The sequence below is a fragment of the Macrosteles quadrilineatus genome, unplaced genomic scaffold (genome assembly GCF_028750875.1).
Source record: "Macrosteles quadrilineatus isolate MER2022 unplaced genomic scaffold, UCM_ALF_1.0 Scaffold_7__1_contigs__length_78375512, whole genome shotgun sequence".
NCBI classification, from domain to species: domain Eukaryota; kingdom Metazoa; phylum Arthropoda; class Insecta; order Hemiptera; family Cicadellidae; genus Macrosteles; species Macrosteles quadrilineatus.
The window spans coordinates 51,882,756-51,895,016 of record NW_026542600.1 but is presented as its reverse complement, the minus strand read 5'-3'; the positions used below and the strand labels follow the sequence as shown (position 1 = coordinate 51,895,016).

Here is a 12,261-nt window from a genome sequence, read left to right as displayed (position 1 = left end):
ATCCCTCAAGTATACACTTACCATCATTACAAATTAAAGTCCAACAATATTTTCTTATCAACCACATTGTTGTAATAGTCGTAACTGTACTGGGAGAATACATTTATGGAACATACCAAACATTTGCATAGAGCAACATTGATGTGGACCTGAATATCGGAATGTATCTCGGAATCGGGAAACTCCCAACCCATGCTAATATACCCTTGAATGGGTACATTGAGGGAGAGTTGAAATGAGAAAGAGCTCAATATTTAACCGTGCGGAACTTTATGATTTGTGTCCAAGGGTGGGGTAAACTATGATATCATTCAATAACCTACTTTTAGCGAATAGCTATGGCCTATGGTAGCTATTACTGTAGGTGGGCACTGTAAGACCTAGACTCGGGAACGGTGTAATTTTTCATTTGATGTTCCCAGAAGAAAAAATACACTATATGTATATATATATATGTGTGTCTCCGTGAACGTGATGGCTCAAGCAATCTTGGTGAGATTTTTATGAAATTTTTCATAAACTTGTAGACATGTGAGCTATGACCTTAGACCTTAGATGAGTTCGTGAACCAGAAAGATAAGGTCATATGAACGGTCTGCTATGGGGCTTTTCCACAAAAAGATATAATATTTTTATACTTAATACATAAAAATGACCATAAAAATTATCGTGTAGAGCTTTAAAAAATAAATAATTTCGTACATTGAAGCGTTGTTGTACGATCGCAGGATATGGGAAAAAATCCCCAAAAACTGTACATTTAAAATCCCCATGTAATTATATAAAAGAGTGGTATTTTGATTGTTTATGGATACATTTTAATTAAACTTGCCTAATTTTCTGATTTCATACCACATTTTTACACTTAATACATAAAAATGACCATAAAAATTATCGTGTAGAGCTTTAAAAAATAAATAATTTCGTACATTGAAGCGTTGTTGTACGATCGCAGGATATGGAAAAAAATCCCGAAAAACTGTACATTTAAATCCCCATAAAAGAGAGTGGTATTTTGCTTGTTTATGGATACATTTTAATTAAACTTGCCTAATTTTCTGATTTCATACCGTACAATTTACGTGGGGGAGCGAGCTGTCTAGTGGCTAGAGCGCGGGACTACGGGTCCTGGGGCCCCGGGTTCAAATCCTGCCAAACCACCAATGGATATTATCTAAGTGATAATGTCGTAACCCCTAGATCTGGCCTGAAGTAATGTGAAAAACAATTCCAGGCTTGTGCCTAGCGTCCTAGAAAAAAATACAATTTAAGTAAAAAACACGTTTTCCTTTTGTTATAGCAACATAAGTACTCGTTAAATATAATGTTATTCAAATAGGGAAATAGAATACTCTGACAATAAAAAAAAGATTCTAGTCAAAATCAACTCAGACAAATGGGAATTCACTAATCCTACAGGCTTGCTGTGACGTATCTGGGACATTTGTAGGATCAATTTCGTATCATTATTAGGAAAAATCACAAATCTTCAAAAACTAAACATATTTATTATATAAGGATTTTACAACTTGCTTATCTGGCAAAGAATACTTGTCAGAGATGTACTGGAGCAGTTATGTTGGATATATTTCTATACTATGGTGTAATATGAACTCAGTTTGGCCTGCCATACTACTAGACATTTATTACATAACCATATTACTAGAAAATGTTCTTTATTACAAAGAGGAATAACATGTAACAAACAATAAATCTCACGAAAACATGTACAATGTGTTTGAATAAAATATTATTACTATTTTTGTCTCAAAAAATTTGTCAGAGGAAGGTTAATAAAATACCACCCCACCCTCATCGGGTGAATTTTGCAGTATTCATGCATCTAAACCAAAAATGTACAGTAGTTTCACAAATTACGAATACAATACGAAACGAATTACAAATTAACAAAGTTTTACACTTTAATGCTTAAGTACATTATAACGTAGTTATAACAGAAATTATAAAACCAAGAAAAGCATTCTTAAGCTGCTTTGTAGGTCAGACTGAATATACAGAAGCGATGTGACTGAATGTAGACTACGGCAGAGGGTGGCCACGTTTACTCACGTTTACAAGTTATTGTCCAACGAACATATTTCCTCCTTTCTCGGTGCAACAGACACGCACCTTCGTATTTTTAGATCTTTTACAGAGATAATTGAAAAAAAAAACCTCTAATGCTTACTATAATTTGTGTGATATTTGCTACTATACTTTTAACGCTGTATTGCTATGGAAATAGGTTAAAACTTTATTTGAAATAAAGTTAACATGACTGTGTTATAGTAAAAATATATCACATAATTTTTCCTATTTAAATGCAGGTTATATATTTTGTTAGTGAAAAAGATTAGGTTAAGAGCTCATATCATAGAAATATATTGTTAGATACACGAAATTCTTAAACCGGATAGGGACAGTGTACAGTAGTTCTCATTTTATCGTTTAAGAATTTGCATTTGTTCTGACAGTTTTATTTGAACCTCCCTGCTGATTGTATGGTTATGATTCCATATACAAAGAGGTTTTCTCATCAATATACCGTTCTATGAATAGATAATTATAGAGTTTTCCGTGGAATTGTCCCTGATCATGTTTGTAGAAAAAGAATTATCTATATTGACTTGAACAATTATTACAAGATTTCAGATAAAATTCTGCGGACCTTTTTATTGAGTGGAGAAACCCTTTTTTAAATTTTAACTTAAACTCAGGCGTAATCAACAATTGAGTTTATGTATTTCCAAATTTTTGTATCCTAAATTTTATAAATCTAGTTTATAATATTGTCACATATAAGGTCAATTCCAGGTAATGTAAAGAGTAGTAGAGAATAGTAAAGTATGCATAAGTATGGTAATATAGTAGGATTTTCTAAATTAATAATACCTAAATCATCAAACCATCCTTGGCAGCAAGAAATGGCAGCATTCCACTCCATGATTTACAGACTAATAACATTGCCCCTAAACAAAACAAATTTTGAAAAAGAAAAGAAGATAATAAAATATATTGCAGCCGAAAATGGATATAAGGACAATCTTATTGATAATACGATAAAGAACAAAATTAAGAAACAAAAGAAAAATGAAGAGAAATTGAAAAAAGAATACATATGTCTCCCTCATAACTCTAAATTAAATAAAGCAATAAGGAAAACCTTATCTAAAACAAATTACAAAGTAACATATAGAACAAAAAACAACGTCTTTAAGATTATAAATTCAAAAGTGTCCAAACATCAACAAATAACTGAGGAATCATCAAAATTTAACAAAAGCGGTATTTACAAAATTTCCTGTACAGACTGTAACAAGTATTATATTGGCCAAACCAGTAGAAGCTTCAAATGTAGATTCCAAGAACATATACAAACATTTAAATCTAAAAATTCAACAAGTATGAAATCAAACTACGCAGAACACTTACCAAAAACTAATCATAAATATCAAAACATAGAAAATAATTTATCAGTAATTGAATTTGAACCAAACAAAGACAAATTATTCATTAAAGAAGAATTCCACATATATAGAAGCCATAAAAAAGATCCTGAAAACATACTTAATACAATACAAATTCAAAAAGAAAACATAATATATGAAAAAATCTTATATAATAAATCAAAAGAAAACAACACCGAAGCCAACTTATATACTAGACAAAATTCCAAAATCATATGATAATTTACTTATTTATTATTTACATTTCTATTTATTTACTATTTGTTCATAACTGTGATCATGGCCTAAGAGCCGAAACATGTAAGTTTATTCAAATAATTAATAACTTAAAGGGTACTAAATGTTTAATTATTTATTTAATTTATTAATAATAATAATAATATTCGATTTTGATTATTAATTAAAACGGGCCTTACAGCTTAGGGTGGTGTAATTTGACAAAAAGCACACTTACTTATTGTTATTAATGTCACTTCAAGAGAAACAAATTACACTTAGAATTTAGCAAGTCCTCTTTGCCTGCAGTTCATTCATTTAGTAGAATTCACGCATTAACGTATGACAGTAGGCAAAGAGTGGATTTACTAACCGATTAGTAGTCTACGTCTAATCACAAGTCACAAGTGGTGAACAATTATCATAGCTTATAGGCCCAACTTCGGTCCCAGGTAAGGGACACGAATCACGGCCTTTTAAATATTGAAATTTTCGAGTTACGAATACGGGTAAAACAACACTTGCAGTTTAGGTGGTATAGTCTTGGAGCTTCCAAAGAATCAATGCGAGTGCCAACGTATTCAGAGGCTGTATAGTTAACTAAAACCACTTTAAATTGAAAGATATTTGCCATATTTTGAATATTTAGTTTGTATTTCTTCTCAAATCACGTTTTTTTGTTTTATACTTTATAGAATTAAAATTATTTAAATATAAAAAGTAAAACTACAGTGTGATAATAACAAATATATATATATATATGTATGTATGTATGAACGGAAGGTGTTTTTGGCCTCTAGGGACCTCAAAATGAAAATGTAAATCGGTCCCGGGTCAAGGTCTTACCATGAGTACTACAGTAATAGCTTATTCCCTATATGGGAAATTCGCTAAAAAGATATTTTCATTATCTAAAAGTTGCTTTACAAAATGTTTGATGGAGTTCCGAATAAAAACCATACAATGACAGTTCATGAATGAACAAATTCCACTAATTATTAAGAGGCATCAAACAATCCAAGAACATATTAATTAAAGGTTACTACGCACAAAAGATTATTTCATAGTCTTTAAATTGTAACCAAATGATAAGAACGAGCAAGCAGAGTAGTTAATTACATCACAGTATATTTAGTAGGTCTAATTGAAGCGGGTTTACAGTTTTGTAAACCACATTATCCTTTAAATAGAAGTGAAAGCATGAGTTACTTAAAAAAAGCTCGGTAGTCTGTGTTTAAATATTTAAAACTATTGATGAAAAATAAAACTAAACGGAATTTTGGTTTACAATTAAAATAATTGAGATTCAATTAGTAAAGCTACTGCTCTCTTTGTAGTAATAAAATAATACTTCGATATAAGTGGAATTCTGAAAATGATTGACTTAAACATTATATTTGAAACTGATCCCTATATATATTTTAAATGTTTTATTTTTATTTTTAGATTTGTAATATTTTGTTTGTGTTTTGTAATTTTGTTTAATTTTTTGGGAAATCTACCCAAATAAAAAAAAAAAACTTTTATACAAATTGTTATTGAAATGAAACTTTCACCGTGCATTATTTTGTCAAGTTATTTGATGGATGAGCACATTTTAAACTCCGTTCCAACACAAACAAGCATACAGTACTTTAAGGAGTTTCAGGTTTTACTTTCTACTAGCTATATAATCGTAGCTATATACTGCTGATTTAAGTGAAATAACAATATATTTTATATCACTAACTTACTTTGGGTCATCTTTATTTTTACAAAAGACAAACTCTTAGACCAATTGACATTAAATTGAATAACTAATTTTCAAAATAGATAAATCAGGTATTCGCTTGAAGCTTCGAAAGAATTGAAAAAAGTAAAATCAATTTTATAGATAACTCAATTTGCAGAGAGACAAAAGATATGCAATTAAAATAATTTTAATTATTATTATTAAAATGCATGGTTAAAATTCGAACTATGGTTTAAATTATAATCAAGTTTTAATCTAGTTATAGCTGAATAACATGTTACATGATTAAATCTCCGTCCATTAAAAGTTAAATTAATGGTTTTCACTCAGATGAGTAATAAGGTGTCTCATTTGAATATTTCTGATTAGATTCGTTGCTAAGCGACATAACGTTTATCATTAAACTCATGATCACAAACCTGCCATTTGCAGTCACATATAATTTAATTTGCATCCAAACTCATACCCCATAATGGGAGAATTGTTCACAAACACTCTAAATATATTTGTGTTTTAAACATACCTGCCTGGTTTAGCAATTCAACTTTATCTGAAAATATAGCAAGAAAAGATAGTTTAGACAATCACAACAACACAAAAATCTCGGTTAGAAATTAATTTTGTGGCCTTGGAGTAAGACCTTAGAGTTTAAAAATTGTATTATTTTCCCTTGAGAGATTTAATTAGTGGTCAGGAATATTTTGTTAAAGTTGACAATGTAAACGTTTTCATTTAACCTCCAACCTATGCCAGGTTTTAGTTTGACAATAAATTTGCCTTTACAATCATTTTTCAATTCAGATAAATCTAATTATTGTGGATCTGTAACAAAATTAACAACAAATAACAAAAAACAAAAAAATATTAAAGTGTTGAAAAAGACACTTAAAAAAAAAGAAAGATGTGTGGGTGTTTATGCACATTTTAATATTTTTGCAAGGGGTGTAAATATAAAACACTTTCCTACCAAGTTAAAATGCACGAATCCAGACAGAAACGATGCGAGATTTACACTTTATTACACCACAGATTACGGAAATAATTTTTTGTGGAACTTTACTAAAAATAGTAGTTGTAGGTTCAAGACAGTTCAAGATCCAGAAATGGCATGGATTAAAGATACTCCCTAAGTAGATTTGGCATCTTTATGGATCAACTGATGACAATTTTACTGTAACTTCCGTCCGGTGTAGATAGAATCGTGTTTTTGTTTACAATTTGGTTCTTGTTGTTTCAGTTATTTAAAACGTCGTTTTATCAAATAAAACAAACAAATAATAAACAAGTTATTGTTTATATTTTTTTTTTATTATTGATTAGTTATATAACTAATCAGTAAAGCACAAATCATAAAATTAGCCCTAAAATTGTAAAAACAAATTTTTTTTGACAGTAGAGCACATTGCCACCAACATGATCTAACTATACATAAAAAACAAGCTTAAAAAAAGAAAGATGTGTGGGTGTTTATGCACATTTTAATATTTTTGCAAGGGGTGTAAATATAAAACACTTTCCTACCAAGTTAAAATGCACGAATCCAGGCAGAAACGATGCAAGAACAAAAAATAAACAAGTTATTGTTTATATTTTTTTATTATTGATTAGTTATATAACTAATCAGTAAAGCACAAATCATAAAGCACAATTCATAGCCCTAAAATAGTAAAAACAAAATTTTGTTAACAGTAGAGCACATTGCCAGCAACATGATCTAACTTTACATGAAAAACAAGCTTGAGATTTTACAATGGGATGAGAAATATACTTGTGTTGTTAATCTATGGCACAGCGTAATTCATTTACTTGAATTTACATCATAAATAGCTTGAGACAAGATTTGTGTATGTAGTTTGACCATCAAACAATAACAAAAACTTGCTTTATAATTTTAAAGTTCAGAACGATACCAATAAAATATTTGTTTAGAGAAGTGTTAAAGTCAAAGTCTTTAATCAGCCAGATCAACAACCATTTTGCATTGGCCAAGTCTCAACTAATTAAATTACATTTATTTTTCAATTAAATTATATTGGAAGGCGTATGTTATTACATAGTAGACCCTCCATAACAAGTCACCTTTTATTAAAAAATTAATTTTTAAATCCCCTTTAGTTATTTTGACCCCGAATCACATGTTATTGCAAAACTCGACAGGAAGTCAACCTTGATAACAAGTCTTATTTAATAATGAGCATGAGAGTCTTGTTATCGAGGCTCTACTGTATTCTTATAGTAGCACAAACTAAGATTAATAGTTAATAGAAGGGGTTTGTATCAAATAAACAGCTCTCATCATAGTAAACATTTAAAATGAAGGAGGTTGAGGATAACCGTATGTACTTTGTAAATCCTTAATAATTCGCCCTCATGGAAGCACAGGAAGGAGGTCCTCACGTATCTGCCTAACTGCCTTCAACACTTTTGTGTTTTATACATGACCTTCTAAGACATTCGCATTTCTTATTACACTTTTTTGTGTGTCGTAAAATTTCAACATTTTATAAGAAAGCATTCTGTTCTAATAATACAAATACTGAAAAAGAATGTTAAATATATTTTACTTTTTTTGACTAGGTTAACAACTGTGGAAATGCTTAACGTTTTTTTTTTTGTAACTAAACAACACTAATTATAAAAGTGTAAATGTGAATTACAATTTAACAGCTGATCGCTCAGTTGAATATTTGACCACAGTCTGAATATAAATTGATACAAAAATGTGTATGAACATTTATTTTAAATTGATCACTATTTTTGTGATTGCAGCCTAATTTAAGAAGGTAGACTACTCTTTATGGTGTAGATCTAGAATCAACAAATTTAATGTATTGTAATCTAGTAGTTTTATTCAGCTTATGACTGCCTTAAGTAAACCACATAATCTTAAAAAAGGGGTATTAGAAATTAGTTTTAAAAACAATTAAAATACGCGATTCGCTCACGGATCCCCCTCGTTATTATAAATTCCCGTGGATAAGACGGATTGAACATTTTTTTGAGTATTATTGTGCTTTGAAAAATAGATTAATGTGTAAGGTAGATTGACTTTGCAGCCTCCCACTTTAGACTTTATGCACTCAAACCCACAAACCTCTCAGTATTGCCTGATTCTGCAGAAATTCTATTTGTAGGTCGCATCTTTATCCATTCCAGCGACTCAATTATGCAAAATAAACAAAAACATAAAGCACATACACTAAATTAGTATTTAAATAGTATTAGTTTAACGATTACTTAGGTTTGCTGTAATGGGGAGGGTAAAAAGGCGTTTTTGTAAAATGATAATAGTTTAGTATGAAATGAATGCATTTTCGAAATTTGATCAAAATGTGCTCATAATCAAGCAAACTACAACATTTTACAATTTTCTCTATAAGAATAACATAAAAATTTTAAACTAAAACTTTTTTGGAATTTTTACCCTAGCCATTAGGCACATAGGCCTAATAACGCTTCAATATACTAAATTATTTGTTTTTTAAGCTCTACAAAATGGTGTGAAAGAAGTTGCTAAATTTTATGTTTTTAGGGGGGAAATGGGAAAATAAATGTTTACCGCATAAACCCCTTTTTCTATAGTCCGATCATGTTGGTTCGCGAACTCGTTCGAATAAACAAGGGTACTACCATGAGTACTACGGTAATAGCTTATTACCTATATGGGAAATTCGCTAATACCAAATTTAAATTTGTGGAAAATGATATACAATATTAGATTTAATTGCAATCTTCTGATGCAAATGCCTTGTTAAGTTTGTTTAAAGTTACTGATGAAATATTTGTTGTACCGTATAGGAAATACGAAAAATCAATGGCCAGCTTAATAACACATAATAGGTAATAGGCAAACGATGCTGAATAACTTCAACTACTTTAAACATAATCATCAACATGAAAATGATTCAGTCTTGCCTAGGAAGAAATGCCCCAAGGCTATTGAACTCTTTCTCAATTAAAAAGTTTCAAACAGCTTTAATACAAACAGGTGGCTTTCACAATTTCTTTTTGTTTCCTGGGGCAGTTGGCGGGAATAAAACTCAAATCAAAGAGACTTTTGCGACGATCCACTCAAATTCAGAGACGACCTAGATTATTATAGATTAAGTGATATGCTATTATAGGCCTAATGACTATATCGATTTATAGAGAATACGTTCTTGGTGCCGGTTAAAATTAGGAATTACTTACAAGTGAATAAACACATGCCAGCACATGGATTGTGCTACATGGATGCACTACATGGATTGATGAGTGTCTATAGATATAACATGGGAACTATTAACTTGAGTCCTTACGGGTTTCATAAGTAGGCTATATTTTCGGTAAAGTGTATAAGGATGTTATTATTGTAGGTAATATATACGTAATATAAGTAATATATGCATAATACACCCTTCTAGTAACTATTGAGCGATTGAGCTACACAGTTTTAGCAAGTTGCAAATAATGTCGAGAAGAAATTAATGCAAACGAGTATTTGTTGTACTATTCCAAAACTCCTTATTGATAACAGTTGTCATTTATATAATCATGGAACGTCAACAAGATAAATACAAATTTGGAATCCTCTCAAGTTTAAGAAAATGTATTGATTAAAATAAACTAAAAATTTTGCTTGGTTGATCTGGGATAGAAATGACTTTAAAATATTTAATTTTGATAGGTTTTTTTATATAGCTGAATGTGATAATCAAACTTTTAAAATCTAAAACACAGGAGTTTAGTGTGCGACTTACTCAATTTTTCTCTGAATATCTCTATAAAACTGTTTCCACGTATGAAGTAGTTTGATTAAATTAAACATACGGTACCAAAGTAAATGTTTGATTAACAGCGAAATCACACAGGTATAGAAACGCGTAAAGGATTTTCAGAATTAGAACCTACATAAGAACCTTTATACGTCATTTCACTTAACTTGCAGAATGTTTTACAATTCAGCGTCGCATTTACTTTGGTTAAAGCATGTTGATACGTGTTGTATTGGACCGTACTAACGAGAACGTTTGATTCCGACTGACAAAGCGACACAAATATGCGACGTTGCAAATTGCCAATCAAACTGGTTGAAGGGAATACCAAAACAAACACCCAACAAAGCGCACATGTTGACTTTTAGGTGTGGTATGGTATGGTGGTATGTTGGCTGGTTGTTTGTAACATTAAGAAAGACAACAATAGCATCTGCAAAGGAATTTTTACCGTAGACCACTTAACAAGTTGTTGATCAACAGAATACTGATCAATATGTAAATAAATAAGCTTGGGTTTTCAAATGTCTTTGCATCAGTGCTAATGCCCTTATCTTCTACTTATTTTTAATTCGGGACTGATTAACCTCGACTTTTATGATAAACTTAGGATATGGTATGAGAACATTAACTTTTATTGTTAGAATTTAACGTTTTTAGCGAATTTCCCATATAGGGAATAAGCTATTACCGTAGGTCTCATGGTAAGACCTAGACCCGGGACCGATTTACTTTTTTGTTTTGAGGTCCCCAGAGGCCAAAAACACCATCCGTTCAAATTCATATATATATGTGTCCGTTAGCGCGATAACTCGAGCAAAATTGATCCGATTTTGATGAAATTTGGTACAAACATGTAAACCTACATATATTCGAACGAGTTCGCGAACCAGCATAATCGGACCATGGGATCAGGGGTTTATGGGGGGTTTTATGGGGTAAAAATGGGTTTTTGTCATTTTTGACCATAAAAACTTAAAATTTCTAAATTTCTCTCTAGATCATTTTGAAGAGCTTAAAAAAACAAATAATTTAGTATATTGAAGTGTTTTTGAATGTTCATTGACTACGGAGAAAATTTAAAAAATTGTAAATTTAAAATTCCCATGTTATTCTTATGGAGAATAAATAAATTGTTCTAGTTTGCTTGTTTATGGATATATTTTAATCAAATTTGGCAATTTGGTTTATTTCATACTAAGCTATCAATATTTCAATTGAAAAAACACATCTCAACATCTTCCCCGTAGCAGCAAACCTAACTACTCACTAAAATTAATGTTATTTAAATAGGAAATAAATCTGAAAATTTATAGGGAATATTTTAGTAGAAATCAAGCCGGGTAAAAATGGAAATTCGCTTAGGATGCAGGTTTGCTGCGACGGGGGTATTTTATTCTAGCTGGAATAGCTAGAATAGAATGTTATTTCTGCTAGTTTGTTTTTATATCCATTTGAAGGGAAACACTTATAGAGCATAGAGCTTTATTGGAACCACTTTCCAGCTTCCTAGTTCATCTCGTTTGTCGTAAAACGACACACAGGATCTGTTAGCGTTGTTGGGAGCTCAACGATCTGGTAGCACGTTATGGGAGCAGTGAGTATTTTTTTGCTTTTATGTTTATCTGTTCTAACCGTAAGTCAAAGGATTACCTACACTGTAGAATACCGGTACGTGAGAGACAATAGTCTGCGCTACACACTTCAGAGTTATAGCTTGACTTGTGTTGCAGGTTGGGTTGTGGAACCCCATTGCCGGGGAGACACTGCACGCATGGCTGTTGTATGCCCTGGTTGTACACGGCACAATTATACAGGGTGGTAAAAAAGTCCCAGGACAGTTAAATATTTTAAAAAATAATGTAGATAGATCTACAATACTTGGTACAAAGTCTCTATTTTAACACATATTCAGTGATCCAATAACTCTTCAGGGGGACGGCCCACAAGGAGTCGGAAGAAAATCTTAAATGGAAGCATAGGTCAATATGCACATCAAATTAAAGGTATTTTTTAGTAGAACACAATGCCGCAAACCGCACCTCAAAAGGTTGATCCTGCGCAAAATGGCAGATGTTCAAAGATTTCTTGA

General features: G+C 31.1%; 1 protein-coding gene across 1 annotated transcript in view; it reads left to right on the top strand.

Moving 5' to 3' along the window:
* Positions 1-474: 474 nt before the first annotated feature.
* The window catches only part of LOC128998975 (acetylcholine receptor subunit alpha-like), a 115,826-nt gene continuing 104,039 nt past the window's right edge, over positions 475-12,261 (top strand). The window contains exons 1-2 of the mRNA XM_054425331.1: positions 475-492; positions 11,903-11,962. Of these exons, the coding sequence (XP_054281306.1) occupies positions 475-492; positions 11,903-11,962 (78 nt within the window). The remainder of the gene's footprint in view (positions 493-11,902; positions 11,963-12,261) is intronic.